Source organism: Equus przewalskii, chromosome 26, assembly GCF_037783145.1.
Source record: "Equus przewalskii isolate Varuska chromosome 26, EquPr2, whole genome shotgun sequence".
NCBI lineage: Eukaryota > Metazoa > Chordata > Mammalia > Perissodactyla > Equidae > Equus > Equus przewalskii.
In genome coordinates, this window is record NC_091856.1 from 6790297 (window position 1) to 6806950 (window position 16654).

The window sequence follows — 16654 nt, forward strand, 5'->3', positions numbered from 1 at the left end:
CACTCACAGACTCGCGGATAATGTCATCACATGTAATAGTCTGCTAAATTCCAAATATCCTAACCATTATTTAATCTCACTTGGATGAAAACTATATATGGAACTTCTTATCAGAAAAAATACATACACATACAATTCAAGAGTTCAAGGATTTTCTAAAGATTATCCATGGACCATTAAAAACTTTGGTCTAGTAAGAAAACTGTATTAGGGTGGGGGCAGGAATCCAACATCTTGCTCAAGAAAGCATCTCCCTATTTGACTCTCTGTTCCCTCCAACTCCAGAAACTCCCTAAATTAATATTCCTAAACCATAGTTTTGATCCAGCCAAAGTCTTCAATGCCAAAAGGATCAAAACTGAAAGATATATGAAGTCCGAAGACAAGAAATGACTTTCAGCATCAAGGCAAGTGAATAGCAGAAAGCAGACTGGACTCAGATCTGTCTCATGCTCTCCCTTACCTAATCCTGTAGCTTTCTCGTACGCTATCTCCTCCAGTTAGTATAATCTCTCATCCCTGCTTCATTTCTACCGCTAAAGTCATATCCATAACCAATTAATCTTCAATACACCTTGCCTGTTTATCCTAACAAGGATCTTTCTCCTCCTATGAATTCCTATAGAACTTAACTGTACAGTTCAAATGGCACTTACATACCACCTTCTGTCATATATGCAAATTCACTTTTCCTCCTGCCGGTTATTGAGCAATTGTTTCTCAGTTTCAAACCCACCCTTCTACACTCTGCTTTGTGATCCTGGGGCTGGGACTCTGTGAGCCACATTTTTTCCTTTGCAGCTGGCTTCTTTTAAGCTCTGCCAATGAAGGGGAACCAGAAAGAGGCTGGAAAGCTGTAAAAGATGATGAGACACTCTCTTTTCTGTTTTGGCTTCCTTTTGCTGCCAGCGCAACCCAACAACTCTTCTTCAGACCAGTAGCAGTTCATTCCAGCAGCCACAGCCGATTCCAGTCTGCAGTTTTTCTTACACAGAACCAGCTTCATCATACCCCTAAGAAACATCAGCACCAGCCAGCCAGAACCCCCTTTGCAGAGTTCTGCGCCCCAACCCCTTAGGGCCCCTCTTCTGATCTCAAAGACATTAGCACCAGCTGAGCACCAACCCCTTCCCAGAGGTATGAGTTTGGGCTCCACACAACCTTTCCTCCCAAGTTCTTCCCCTCTTCTCTTCGTCCTCCCAGTCCTAGAGACAGTGGCGGCCTCCTGCAGCTGCTACCTCCATAACAGCTTACTGTTTCCTTTTGTCTTTTCATTTCTGTCTCAGGAAGTCAGACCCTGACACACTCTTCTACCAATTTTTTTTATTTTTTACCGAATTTAGCAATTTTATGAAATCACTTAGGACAACAAGCAATATACCTTAAGACACCTGGTTATCATTATCATACTTTGTTTATAATAAGCAACCGCAATAAATATTTACTGAATGAACGAAAAGCTCATCTGCCTGCAGTTGCCTTGTCACTTCTGAACATATCCTTTGAACCCTGCTCAAAGATTTTCAAACCCTGTTCACTGATTCTCCAGGTTGTTCCTTCCCTTTGATGAATTTAAGAACCTTCTGACAGACTTTAAGATCCCTTCAAGTGTTTGCTCATTTGGGGGAAGTGCACTCTTAGTGTTCTAGCTTGGACCTGCTTGTCAAATTTTATTTATTAGATAACTTATTTTTACAATTATCTGCTCTCACTTGAGGTGAATATTTTAAATACTTAGAAGGCTTACATTTTTTTTAAACCCCATTTCCTAATCCATCACCTTCTTTGTATTTATTTTAGAAAACTATTTTTCTCCAATTATCCCTCTTCCTTCAGGATACCGATATTAGTTTCAGTACCAGTTCCCTCATGTATAAATCAGAGCAGAAACTAGATGACCTTTAAGACACTCTCTCGCTTAGAGATTCAATAATTACAGAGTGCGTCTCCCAAATAAACCACCCACCTCAGCAAACTTTATTAAATTCATATTTACATAATTCTATATTTGACACTCATTTAGCACAAAACATTCACTTTAAAGATTTAAAAAAATTTTTTAAAAACTGAAGTCCCAGGGCTTAAAGTGACTTGTTCAACATCAGCCACGCTGCTGCTACTTTTATTTCACAAAATCGAGATAAACATCTCTCAGTGTAAAAACTTCGAGTTTAAAGTTATTTTCTGATAATTTCAGGTAAAACATCTTTTTAAGTCTACATAGTGCAAAAGAATCACAATACCTTTTATTTGTCTCTTTCTTTCTGTGCTTGGTTATTTCTTTTAAGGCATATGGAAAATGACTCATAAAATGGTGTTTGAAATCTATAAGATAATTCTTTCGAAGCCAGCACTCCTATTAAAATAAGCAAAGATCAGAAAATCTATAATTAACAATTTTAGATAATCAATAAAACTTTAAGAGAAATTTGTTAACTTGTCAATATTCCACTATAAATTTATCATTACAATATACCTTCTGCTCATGATACCATATGTAAATAAATTTTAAAATCAGAATAAACTGTTAGGTCATCCAATTTTCACCAACAGATCTTTTTGGTGCTTAATAATTACTTTTACTTGCATTTTATCTACCGTTTAAGAGGAGAAAAAGGGAGAGAGTAAATTAGATTTAAGAAAATTCTCAATTTGAACCCCTAATGCAATATTTGTAAAATACACCAGAAAGTCTCTACCTAGTGTTCTACTTACATCATAACTCTATTCCCCAGCAATTCCAATTCCATTATTTCCCATTAAAGGTATTTAACACTTTGACAAAGCAACACACTTTCAGTGGTATCATTCTCTCCTACTTGAAACACTATCTAATTCCAGATTAATCCAGATTACAACACTCTTATTTCCTCCTATCCAAAGGACCAACCCTTCCATTTTGCCAGGGACTGAGGGCTGTTGGACTGGAGGTGCTAAAACAGCTGGCCATCCTATAGCTCCTTAGTATCCTTTACTGGATTCTTCTTCCTGACCTATAAATGTATACTTGACATCTCCTCTTGGACTTCTAATAGGCATCTTAAATTTAACATGAATAAAATGAACTCTCCCCACTAACAGTCACACTGTCATTTGGACCACAACACAGGCATCATCCTTGCTCCTCTTTCTTCACTATGCATACCAGCAGTCCTGCTGGCTTTACCAGAATCCAGCTGCTTCTCATCACTTCAACCGTTAGCTACCATTCTACTCCAAGCCACCATTATCTCTCACCTAGATTACTACAATAGCCTGCTAATGATGTCCCTGCTTTTGCCCTTGCCCCTGCAAAAGTCAATTCTCTACATAGCAGCCAGGGTGATCTTTCAAAACATAAATCATGCTTTAAAATAATACAAGAAGAGAGAAAGGGAATAGGTGTGGATGTAGAGCAAGACTGGTCATCTGTGGGATGGATGGTCTGAGGTTGGGCTCCACAGGTTTGCCAGAGCTGAATGGTGAGCAAATGGGAGGTCATTAGTCTTGTATCTGTAAATCTGATACATTAAAGTTAAATAAACATAAATCCTCTGCTCAAAACTCTCCAATGTCTTTTCACCACACTCAGGTTAAACTCCAAACTCCTTACCATGGACCATAGGGTCCCACATGATGTGGCCACTGTCACTTTTTCTCCCTCATCTTCTACCTTTCTTTCAGTACTTCACTTGTACAGGCCTTCCTGCCATTCCTCAAATGTCAAACTTGTTCTCACTTTAGGGCCTTTGCACTTGTTGCACCCTACGCCTAGAAGGTTCTTCTCACAGGTCTTCACAAGACTTGATCCTTCACTTCATTCAGTGACATTCAAACGTCACGAAAGCACTTCCTGACCACCACCTATTATAGCTCCCCCTCACTCTGTTCCAGCACATGTTCTCTCCTTACCCTGCTTTACTTTCATCTTTCTTCCTAGTATAGTCATGTGCCGCATGACATATCAGTCAACGATGGACCACGTACATATATGTATATATGACAGTGGTCCCATAAGATTAGTAGCATAGAGCCTAGAAGTGTGAGAGGTCGTACCATCTAGGTTTGTGTAAGGACACCTATGATGTTTGCACAACGATGTAATCGCCTAACGATGCATTTCTCAGAACCTATCCCCATCGTTAAGCAATGCACAACTGTACCGACATTATATATTTGTTTACCATCTATCAATCCCACCAAGAGGTAAGTACTATTAGGGCAAGCACCTTGTCAGTCACGTTTATCTCTGTATTCCTAGAGCCTAGAACGACAGCTGGCACATTGTAGAGCAGTGCTATTCAACAGATCTCTCTCCAATGATGGAATCGTTCTATATGATGTCCAATACAGTAGTCACTAGCCACATATAGCTACTGAGCACTTGAAACGTGGCTAGTGTGACCAAGGAACTGTATTTTAATTAATTTAAATAGCCACATTTACAGATGCTCAACAAATCTTTTGATGCATGACTGCGCTGCACAAATTCTAATCCTCATGGGAAAAAGACAACAGCAATAAGACATGTAGATAAAAAGTAGCAAACATTAAAATGCAAAGCTAAGGGGCTGGCCTAGTGGCACAGCGGTTAAATGTGCACGGTCTGCTTCGGCAGCCCAGGGTTCGCTGGTTTCGATCCCGGCTGTGCACATGGCACCGCTTGGCAAGCCATGCTGTGGTAGGCGTCCCATGTATAAAGTAGAGGAAGATGGGCACGGATGTTAGCTCAGGGCCAGTCTTCCTCAGCAAAGAGAGGAGGACTGGCAGTAGTCAGCTCACAGCTAATCTTTTTCAAAAAAAAAAAACAGAAACATGTCTTTGCTATCAGTTTTCTAGTAAAGAACTTCTATATTACTTGGCATTCACTTAAGTTAACTTCACTCACACTGTAACCTACAATTACAGCTTACCTACACTAAAGATAACTTTTAGCAATGTCTTCTGATCTTACATCCTTTATCAAGAGAAAACAAAAAAGCGTACACTAAGCAAGTTTGTGTGTAGCTGCTTCTCTAAAACACAGTAGTTTAAAACAACTCAGGGTTGGTTATGAGATCCTTCAGTTTGGTCCATTTCTGCTAAACTTGGCAATGTGGCACAAACTGGAAGAGAATACTTAATAAGCAACTTTTTTAACCCTCTACCAGGCCTCCAGAAACTAGAATGCTCCTACACAATCAATCCGCCACAAACAATGCACTGTAACACTACTATGACTTATATCTAACAAAAACAAATGAAATCAAGCACATTGCGTTATGCATTTCACTTAAAAAACAAAAAATATTCAGATAATCTCTCAGGACTATTTTAATTTGTTTTGGGCAAAAGTAAGAAATAAGTTTACAGTCCAACCCCAGGAAATTTTTGAAAATGCATAACCAATTAGTAGCAATATGCTCATTTCTAATCTGCACACTTATGATAAAAGGCATTACTGAGAAAACAAAAAACCTATTTGTTCTCACCAATTTATGGGTTTCATCATGTTGTTTAGAGAGTTTCCAGAGAAGGGAAATAATATTAAGAACTTGCTGCATAACCTGCAGAGGTTCTCGTTCTATACCATTGCCAACAGAAGCAGCTAGTTGTGGAGGCACAGCTTCAATCCAGCACTCAATTAGCAAGGGAATTATTATCTCAATAAATCCTTTCAAGTTTTCAGTAGATGACAGGCCTTCATCCACACTGCCTAGGCCTCCAACCAGGTACCTAACAAGGAAGGGTCAGAATGAAAGAAAAAATTTAATAATTAAAAAATATTCTTTGCTTAATTTAATCTTAAATACAAAGTACCAATAAAATGAAGCACCATGAATTGATAATTACATTGATCAAGAGTAGTACGTAAAATAAAATTCTAAGATGACAAAGCCAAGAGACTATTAAGTCTTAGTTCTCATCAGGCTTTGCTAGAAATGAATAAATTAACATACTTTCAAATGACTCCTCCCATCAGTAAATAAAATCAAATCATGAATAACTATATGAAAACTATGAAAGACAACTGCATGTCTTCCCACCATTAGCCATCAATGGTCAGCAGTTATAATTCAATATAGGAAAACTGAGCGTGGACATAACTGAAATCCTTCTTACCGTAGCCTGAACTGTGAACTGACATTTGGCTGTGAACCCCCATTTTCATAAACCTGGATGTGCTGCTGGTCGTTGGCATGTTCCTTCCAGTTGATAAAAATGGAGTTGCTAGTGGCATGGGGATTTTCTTTTTGTTCCTGAAGTCCTTCACTTTCTCTCAACCTACTGGATCCATCTGCCAAGGCCTGAAGGAATTTACTGAGTCTCACTAAGACTTTCAGCCTCCACTGCTGAGAAGTGAGTCTCCGATTAGGGTTTACAGAGAGTATCCAGGACTGGGATCTGTCTCTATTTACCAGTCCTTTGGACAGCTGCTGATGAGAAATAAGTTCTACAAAATTCTTAAGCAATATACTGCTACGGCCAGTAATTAGAGCTGGGTAGTGTTCCAGCAGAATGTCCAAAACTTTTAAAGAGTCCTCCTGAATTCCTTCAGTAATGTGAGTCATGGCACTAGAGAGATGGGCACTTACCAAAGGAAAAAATGGAGAAATGTGTTCAGCTCGTATTTTGGGGGCCAGGAATTGAAGAAGTTGAACTGCTGCTAATCGTACATTAGCATCTTTATCTGTAAACACAGCAGTCACTTCACTTAATATGTTTGAAAGGTGTGCGTCAATTATAAATGGGTACTGAGACAAAAGGTCTTTAAGTCCAAGAAGAGCACTTTGTTTAACCCCAGCATTGTAGTGATGCATCTGTGACAGCAAATCCTAGAGATAAAAATAAAGATACAGGTTTTAGGGATATAAATATATATATACACATTGTACCATTCTCAAATAAACATCGCTAACTAAAACTATGCTAATAAACTGACACTCCTTGGAGAAACTGCTCCAAGTATTTCCTAAATGTTACTTAGCTTTTATTAAGATCAGAAACATCGTTTTAGCTCAATAAAAACATTACATAATTTTCAGTTAGAATTTTCTTTTTGAAATTAACCTGTGTGCACACTTAGGCATGCTATCATTTAAAGTGACAGCAATCACTACCTCTATTTAAAGACCTACTATGTACCAAACGTGTGGCAGGTGCATTTATATACTTTAAATTTAACAGGTCTTGTCAGACTATTTTAAATGGTCTTTTAGGGTGCGTGCATATACTTTATTCAGAGCATATCATTTGACAATTATATTTATGGAATAATTTACATAATTTGGGGAAAAACCATAACTTCAAATACTTTTTTTTGATATTATTTAACCTTTGGAGCTTAAAAAGCAAAACCAGAAAACAAATATTCTTACAGAGACTTGTTCACAAATGTTCATAACAGCATTATTCATAGAAGTCAAAAAGTGGGAACAACCAAATGTCCACTAACGGATGAGTGATAAAATGTGACATAACTACGTACTGGAATACTATTCGACAATACAAAGGAATGAAATACTGTTCTGATACATGCTATAACACGGACGAACTTCAAAAACATGCTAAGCAAAAGACCACATATTGTATGATTCCATTTCTACGAAACGTCCAGAACTAGCAAAGCTATACAGATAGAAAGTAGATCAGCGGCTGCCTAGGGCTGGGAGGAGGAAATAGCGAGTGATTTCTCATAGGCATAGGGTTTCCTTCTGAAGTGATAAAAATGTCCTAAAATCAGATTATGGTGATAGTAGCATAACTGTAAATATATTAAAAACCACTGAAATACACTTTTTTTTTTTGAGGGAGACCAGCCCTGAGCTAACATCATTACACTTTAAATGGGTGAATTTGGGGCCAGCCCAGTGGAGCAGCGGTTAAGTGCGCACATTCCGCTTCTCGGTGGCCCGAGATTCGCTGGTTCGGATCCTGGATGCGGACATGGCACGGCTTGGCAAAAGCCACGCTGTGGTAGGCATCCCATGAATAAAACTGAGGAAGACAGGCACGGATGTTAGCTCAGGGCCAGTCTTCCTCAGCAAAAAGAGGAGCATTGGCAGTAGTTAGCTCAGGGTTGATCTTCCTCAAAAAAATAAAATAAAATAAATGGGTTAATTTTATTATGTGTAAACAACATTTCAATAAAGCTGTTAAATTTTTAAGCAAAACTATTGCTCAAACTGCAATTAATTTCACACATTTACTATAAACCTGTAATAAGCTACAAGCTATAAGGGTTCAAAAATGAATAAGACAAAATCTTGATGAGCTATAAAAACAGCTGGAAAACTATCACATCAAAAACTTGACACAGCAGGGGCCAGCCTGGTGGTGTAGTGGTTAAGTTCATGTCCTCTGCTTTGGGAGCCCGAGGTTTGCAGGTTCGGATCCATGGCGCAGACCTAGCACCACTCGTTAAGCCACACTGTGGCAGTGTGTGGCACACACAAAATAGAGGAAGACTAGCACAGTATTAGCTCAGTAACAATCTTCTTCAACTAAAAAGAGGAGGACTGGCAACAGATGTTAGTGTAGGGCCAATCTTCCTCACCAAAAAACAAACAAAAAAAACACCTTGACACATCAAAAAGTTAAACACAAGAATTACTTTGAGATGATATATTAAATCATCAAATAAGTAGACAGGGAGAAACCACTGTGGGTTTAGCTGAGCAAGTCTTTCTGGACGAGGTGGGAAAGCTGCCATGGCAACATCACATATGAATAACAGATGAACTCCAAACTTCAGCCATTAATAAACCCTAAGAGTTAAAACAACTTTTCACAAAAACACAACATTCTAGATGATTTGAAAGAAAATCTTATTTTATCAAAACAACACTTAAGACTTACCTTTATGTTAAGCTTTCTATTGTTTGTTGGAAGTGTCCCATCTTCTTTAAGTTGCTCAGGCAGATGTATAGTCTTCGTTTTAAAGTTTGTAACAGTAGCATTTTCTAACTTGGGCTTCTTTTTACCAACTTTTAGTTTTACTTTTTGAAAATCATCTTGGCGTTTTCTTTTTTTGGTCATTCTCGAGTGCTATAATGAAAAGAATTAATTTAAAAACAAGGGATAAAGACCAATTATAAAAAAAATAAAGAAGGTATTTTCCAACATTTACATTACTCTAACATTTATTTCAAGGATAAGAATCAGGGCCAACAGTGACTACGCCAAAGGATCCAAATATTAAATGGAAAATACCTTTATGAAGTACAAAAAAAGAAATCAGTTCAGTCAAAAGATATCGTAAAGGGGAGCTGTTAACAGTAAGTCTTACCCCTAGTTTGTCAAGGGTTTTTAGCCATGGAACCTTGTCAAGCAATGTGCTAAATGGAAATCTTGTGAAATTCTTTGTGTGTGTGTGTGTGTGTCTGTGTGTGTCCTGTCTGGGGGGGCAGAGTTGAAAAGGAAGGCAGCGCAGAGTTGCTAGAGCTATACCTTGAATCTGCTGGGAAGCTCCCGGCCACTAGAAACTTCTGAGAAACCTCTAGCAAAACAAAGCAAAGTTTCAAAACTAATGTTATTATTTACTACAACATGTAATAGTTAGGAAAGGTTTCATGAACCTAAGCTGGGTGCTTGAAAGCTAGGTGAGATCTGGATATGCAGCAAGGAGAGTTAACCTGCATTTCATGAGCAAGGAAAACAGTACAGATGAGGAGTAGGGATAAGCCCGGAAGAGGCAAACACGAAGATACCAGCATTCTGAACACCAGGAAAAGTTCAGACTAGATATAAACAGGAAATAGTATCCCAAAAACAGGATAAAAAGCAGTATAAAAAGAAACAGTGTAACAGAGGGATAAGGCACAAAGACCAGCTGGCCACTATTACAATAAATAACTCAGGAACAACCATGTCACCCTGCGCTTCCCTCTCTTCACCTTTCAACTTACATCCAAATCTTCCCACTGACACACTGACTCTTTCATCTGTACCTCCTACCAATTCCCAGGCCACTTCTTAAGTCCTTTATTTCTACCCTAGACTGTTCACTAGTTTCCGCAGTCTTCTTGCCTTGTCTCTACTGTCTATTTCACAGTCCATTTGGTAGAGAGTCACCTGAGAGCTCTTCCTAAAACAGGTCTGACCAAGGCTCAGGAGCTTTCAGCTGCCCCTTCCCTCCCTTAGAGTACAAACTCCTTAGCTTGACATATCAGGTCCTTCCTAACTTCCTCTCCAGCTTTATCTTCCCACAGCTCAACTCCATCTAAAAAATAGCCTCCTATACCTGGAACCAGCTCAGCTCTTCTGGAAGCCTCTTCCACACGCTGCAAAAATAATTCTGCCTTCCACTGTACGCCCACTGGAGCAGATAAGTACCTCCAGAATAAAGAAAACTTCTCCTGGTCCATCATAATTATCCTATGTCCAGCTATTGTAAAAAAGTCATAACGCCTACACATAGGTGTCAAAAAAATTTGAGTAAAATGAAGGTTTGCATTATTGTGAGATTAATAAAATGGCTGGTGTAAGACCAGACAGCTCAATTTCCAGCCTCAAGTTCCAGGAATCCAGAAGCCAATCACCTTAAGACATCGTATCCAAATTCACCACTGCAAGATACTACTACATTAGAGCCCCAGGAGCTAGGATTTGGCTACATCAGTTAATAGCAGATTCCAGACCCAAACTGATTAGGTTCTTATCCAGATTCTGCCACTTTCTAGCTGCAGTTAACCACTGTGCCTCAGTTTTTATCTAAAAAACAGGATCATAACATTTACTTCATACATTTGTTATGAAGTAGGGTGAATGAGGAGCGAGTTCATATTTGTAAAATACTCAGACAGGTGCCTAGCACACTGTTAAATACCTATGCTGTAAGCACAAATGTATATTTTCCTGAAAACTCAGAACCGGTAGATACGTAGCATGATACTAAATGCATTATGTACATCAGCATTCAATTCTCACAAAACCATGTGAGGAAGGTGGTACTGAACCCATCTTAAAGATGTGGCTCAGAAAGCTCCTTTACACGGAGTTGAAGAGGGATCATACACAGGACTGAGCTCTGCGCACCGGAATTGAGGCGAGGATTGGAGAACTGAGTGGCTTGCTTTATTTCACTTATCCCAATCCCCTATTTTCATCCCACCCACACCTCTAGTTATTCTAGTCTAAAAAATGGTTAAAACCTAACAAGAAGGCCCTAATACTTACCTGGCCTCTTTTAATACAAAAATGGTTTTCATCAATTAAGCAAGCACACTTGTGAGCTTTTCCTACAATTTTATTACCAGGTAGTACCAGAGATGAAAATAAACGTACAAGACGTTCAGAAAAATCAAATGAATTAACCCCGCGCCCGCAATCCTCCGGCTACCTGTCGCCACTAACTACCTGATGGGCGTCCAACACAGGCTGCTGTTAAGCTTATGCCATATTATCCATCACTTTGTAATATTTTCCTACCGTTAGGAAAATGAAGAGGACTGATGGCCCTTCCTTGACTTTTAAAGTTGGCTAAGATTACTTAATGGTACACAGAGAACATTTTCATACTAGGAACTCAGCAGCCTAGTAGCAATTTCTGTTATTTTCACTTAAAGATTTTCAGAACGCAGCGAATCAAACAGTCCGACTCGGCCACTTTTACAGGAGCCGGAACTGCAGAGAACGTAGCACTCCAGCCTCAGGGGCTGAACGCTCACACCCCTGGACCTCCTGCACCGGTGAGCCCCAAAAGTTTTCAAACTGAATGTCACACATTCCAACCGCAGGTCTTCTAATTTCAACAAAACGCAGATCCTCACGCATCAGGATTTCGACCGAGCCGAGTTCCAGTTTGCCACCTCATGACCCTAATTTCCAACTTCGTTTCCCCCAAAAAGTCAAGAAGGAGGCACCCTGCCCTCTGCCTTGACTAAAGCGCTCTCCATCTCTTACGCTCACGAGTTCCTCCAAACTCGGTCCTGAAGGGGCCGACGGCGACGCCAGCCCCCGAAGGGAAATACCCCGGGTAGGGGCGCCCCGAGAGCCGACGGGCCCGCTCCGCTCCGGACGGCGAGAGGGCCGACGAGGGGCCGGCCGCCCGCGCCCCGGGCCTCGTCCTGCAGGACCCGTGCGTCTGGAGAAACGATCGTCCCGGCGGGGACGGCGGTCAACACCCCAGCAGGGACGCGGGCCGAGCCCCGCGCGCCGGCCTAAAACTCCCTCCCCCGGCCCCGCAACCGCGCGCAGCCGCCCGTCCTCGCGGCGCGCGGAACGCCCGCGGGCGCCCCGCCCGGCTCCGGGGCTCACACCGGCCCCGCGGCCCTGCCCGCCTGGGCCGCGGACAGGGGACGACGGCCCCGCGCGCCGTCCCGCGCCCCGGGAGGGCCAGGCCCAACGGGCGGCGCCGCTCACCTGAGGCCCGGCGGGGCCCGGGCGCCGCGGGGTGGGGGAAGAACGTGCGAGCGGAAGCCCGCGGGGCAAGGGCGCGCGCTCCGGCCGCAGCCTCCCGCTCCCGGAGCGTGTTTTCAAATCGCCTCGTCCTCACGCGGCCGCGTCTCCTTCCGCCGCCCGGAAATCAGGGCCCCTCCTCCACCGCGCCGCGCTCACGTGACCGCGGCCCGCAGCCGCGCGCAGCCCGGGAGGCGGGAGCCGGAGCCGTAGGCCCCGCCCCCGGGGGAGGGGCCGCGCCGGAAGCCCCCTGCGCTCCGGGGGCGGAGGGAGGAGAGTACCGGATCCTGGGACAAAGCTGGGGCCGAGGTTCAACCCTCAGCTTTTCGGGTGCGCTCTTCGCGGGGTGTCGTCCCGGTTACGGCAAGGTGAGAGCATGCTTTTTTGCCCCCGGTAGACCGCGGTTCTTCAGACCTGGAGCCACATTCAAAGGAGAGTGTGAGCTGAACTGAACTGAGAAAGAGAAAAGTTTGAGACTGCAAGGACCGAAGAATTCCTGGGACGTTAACCTGGATGGACCAGTTAAGAATTACTTGACAGAGGACAAAATACACCTGGTAGCTGGAGCCTGAAAGTCTTAGGCGAAGATTTTCCCTAATATTTCAGTTTCTCCGCACTAAGATTCCTGCTACTGAAATTAAGTGGGCCCAGGGAAATTAAGGCAGAAATTAAAATGCCAGGAAAGGGCATGAGAAGGCAAGGAAAATAGGTCTTTGAAAGATAGACTTGCCAAAGACTGGCAGGTGGCGTCAGGAAAGAGCCCCAGGTATGCATTTTAGACCTTGTTTCAAATTTGTCTCTACAACTTACCAGATATAAGACTAAAGGTAACAACAGTAAGAGCCTCCGTTTACTGAGTAGAGATTCAGAGCAGTGACGTCTGAGTTTGAGGGAGAACCAAGCACTAAGACCATGCCTAGTCTACGATCAGAGAGAAAGAGGCAGACCCAGATACTCACCTCTCCCTTCTCTGGCAAGACAGCCGTGCTACCAGAATCTGCCTTCAATCTCCCGTAGACATAAACATTTGGGAGTCATCGGCATTATATGGTGTTAAAAGTTATGAGACTGGATCAGAAGAGGAGAGGTTTGTTGCCAGTCAGACAGATCCCCTGAACTTCAGACTCTTATCTAACAGCTTATTCAACATTTCCGTCGGACGTCCACTGTACATCTCAAGGTCAACATGTGTGAAATGGAACTCCTGATTTCCCCCCTGAAATCTACTCTTCCTACAGCCTCTTCATCTCAAATAGCAACTCTATCCTTCCGTTTATTCAACCCAAAACCTTTGAGGATTTGGCCTGGCTCGTTTCTTTCGTATCTCGCATCTGCTCTATCAGGAGATTCTGTTGATTCTACCTTCAAACACGTCCTGACTTTCATCACTTAACACCACCTCCTTTGCTCCCATCATGGTCCAGGCCGTGTCAGGATCACTGTTTAACCTCTGGGCACTCTTCCCACCACTTTCTCCTTCTCCACTCTTGCTCCAGCCACCCTTGCTTCTTTGCCTCTGGCAAAGTGGGCCTGGTGGTGATGTGGCTGACTGGAGTGCTGGCAGCCTGGCTAAAGGAAGCAGCCGGGTCTTTAGCAACAGCCAACTGTTGCCATGAGGGAATGATAATCTCATTTTCAAGAGAAAAACAGGAATCCAGAAATGTTTATAAGAAATCTGACTTTAAATATTGATGAGCAAGTACATTTTTTTCCTATTTTAAAATACTGTGTGGGCCAAACAAAAGACTTATGAGCAGATCGCCAGTTTACAACCTCTGGTTTGAGAGATGAAAAGTATGTACATAAAGATAGGCTTTTCCCAACTCTAAGTGATGGACTCCGTAATTACGAGGACTGTCTGCTTAGCTGAGCCAGAATAGACCTTTGATAAATAACAAGCATATAATTAATCGAGATCCTTGACCCATGCCAGAAAAAGATGTACAGTGAACACGCATTCTAGAATCTGTAGGATATTCTGCCTCCAAACCAGTGTCCAATTGGCCACATAAACCACTGTATTAGTTTCCTGGGGCTACTGTAGCAAAGGGACGCAAACTACGTGGCTTGAACAACAGCGATTTACTGGCTCTCAGTTCTGGAGACCAGAAGTCTGAAAGCAAGGTGTTGGCCAGGTTGGTTCCTGCTGAGAGTTCGAAGGGAGAATTTGTTCCATGCCCCTGTCTTAGCTTCCGGTAGCCTTAGCTGTTTCTTGGCTTGTAGATGGCATTTTCTCTGTGCCTTCCCATCGTCTCCCCTCTGTGTGTCTGTGTCTGTGTCCAGATTTCCTCTTTTTCTAAGGCCGTCAGTCATGTTGGGGCCTACCCTAATGACCTCATTTTAACTTGATTACATCTGCAAAGACCTTATTTCCAAATGAGGTCACCTCATTTGTGCGAGGGGTTAGGACTTCAACATATCTTTTCAGAGGGACGCAATTCAACCTGTAACAGCCACCAAGATCTGTGTCCAGAAGTGTCTATATTTCACCATCTGAACATTCTCTCTTTTTTCTTTGATACTCAGAAGCATCACGAAATTCTTGTTTAAGCAACATTACCTCAGTATCTATCTAACTTTTGCAGCTTCTCTGTTTTTTTATACTGGACTTCCAGTTAATATTTGCTTTGAAAATAGGGTACCACTGCAAAAAAAAAAAAAAAAATTGAAATCCTACTAATTAATAAACTTGATTTTATAATGTCAAGACAAATAATAAAAGCATAAACCTATTAAACTGGCTCTTACTTCACATTTTAGAGCTGCTACTACGAACACAAAAAGCAGAGACTCTTTGAAGAAAGCTGAAAAGGATGAGCTCAAATTTCGTACTAAAACCAGGGACAAAAATTCAAAGCGCATTCTCTAGGAATTGATTGATATATGCAAATTGCTTGGCATACTGCCTGGCACACCATAAGCCCTCAATAAATGGCAGCAGATATCACTATTGATGATATAACATTGAGCCCTATTTGTGCAAAATGAAACTTTTAGTCTTGTTTCTTAGATAAAGTAACAGGAAACCAGTAATGACTTTAAGTTAAATGGAATTTATTGGGAGAATATTGAGTAACCCAGGATGACCGGGAAAGCTGCCTATCCAGTCTTGAAAGAAAGACAGGAAGGAGGGAGCCTAGCTAGGAGCCAGGAATACAACCAGCGCTACACTACAAAATCAGTCCAAGACGTAAGGATTGGAATTGAGGAAGATAAGATTGCATACCTGAAAAAATACCAACTGAAAAGCTACTACAAACAATAAGAGAATTCAGAAAGGGGGAGGCAATATAAAATTAACATCCAGAAATCAATAGACTTCACAAACACAAACAATAATGAGATGACAGGATGGAAAGGGAGGCCCCGTTTACAATAGCAATCAAATCAAAACAGATGTAATTCCTAGGACTGAATAAGAAATTAGATTAGAATGCTCAACATCCTAAAGATGTCAATTCTCCCCTAAATTAATTGGTAAGTTGAATGAGATCCCAATAAATATGTCAACAGGGTTTTCTTCTAGACCTACGTAAGCTTATTAAAATTTGTATATGAAAAATTAAGCCAAGAAAATTTTGAAAAAGAAAAGCAATGAGGGAAACTAGCCCAATTAGTTATGGAAACATATTATAAAACCTCAATAATTCAAAATGTGGTTTTGGCGTATGAATAGACAAACCAATGGAACAAAATACAAAGTCTAGAAATAGAACCAAATAAATATAAGAATTTAGTGCATGATAAAGACAACATCTCATACCAATGGTGTAAAGATAAGTGGTTTGCACAAACAGGGAGCCGTTTGGAAAAAGATAAAATTGGGTTCATACTTCACATATTACATTCAAAGATATAAATTTAAAAAACAAATCCATAAAAGTCCCCAAAAACAAAATGAGTGAATTATTTCATGATTTTGGACTTCTAGTAGGACTTAAAATTTAAATGCCAGAAAAAAAGGAATAAATGTTTGATTACGACCTTTTCCCAAAACTTGTAGAAATCTTCTGCATGACCAAAAAAAGGAAAAAAGAAAAGTAAATTCAAAAGATGAGACAAACTTTCAAAAAATATTTGCAACTCATATCACAGGTAAAGGATTAATTTTCCTAATGTACGAAGAACTCCTAGAATCAAAGAAAAAAAGGTCCCAGTACTTGATAGAAAAATATTTACTTCCAGACAGTTAACAAAAAAAGAAATATCAATCACCCTTACATAAACGTAAGATCATTTTTCTCACTTTTAAGATTATCAAAATCCAAAAGTTTGACAACTTTCCTATCGGTGACAC

The 16654-nt window shown here is 41.2% G+C and overlaps 2 protein-coding genes across 11 annotated transcripts in view; one reads left to right on the top strand and one right to left on the bottom strand.

The window, feature by feature from the left end:
- Positions 1 to 12581, bottom strand: part of TEX10 (testis expressed 10) — a 56129-nt gene extending 43548 nt beyond the window's left edge. For 2 of the 10 annotated variants that reach the window (XM_070595268.1, XM_070595262.1), the window contains exons 1-6: positions 11863 to 12256; positions 9409 to 9457; positions 8818 to 9006; positions 6082 to 6794; positions 5451 to 5694; positions 2244 to 2356 (exon numbers count right to left, since the gene is read on the bottom strand). In XM_070595268.1, the coding sequence (XP_070451369.1) occupies positions 2244 to 2356; positions 5451 to 5694; positions 6082 to 6794; positions 8818 to 8997 (1250 nt within the window). In that variant the 5' untranslated portion in view covers positions 8998 to 9006; positions 9409 to 9457; positions 11863 to 12256. Of the gene's footprint in view, positions 1 to 2243; positions 2357 to 5450; positions 5695 to 6081; positions 6795 to 8817; positions 9007 to 9408; positions 9458 to 11388; positions 12267 to 12321 lie in introns of those variants that run through there. The other 8 variants (XM_070595267.1, XM_070595261.1, XM_070595269.1 and 5 more) reach the window with 6 other exon arrangements.
- The window catches only part of INVS (inversin), a 223785-nt gene that overhangs the window by 185965 nt on the left and 21166 nt on the right, over positions 1 to 16654 (top strand). The gene's annotated exons all lie outside the window — the stretch shown is intronic.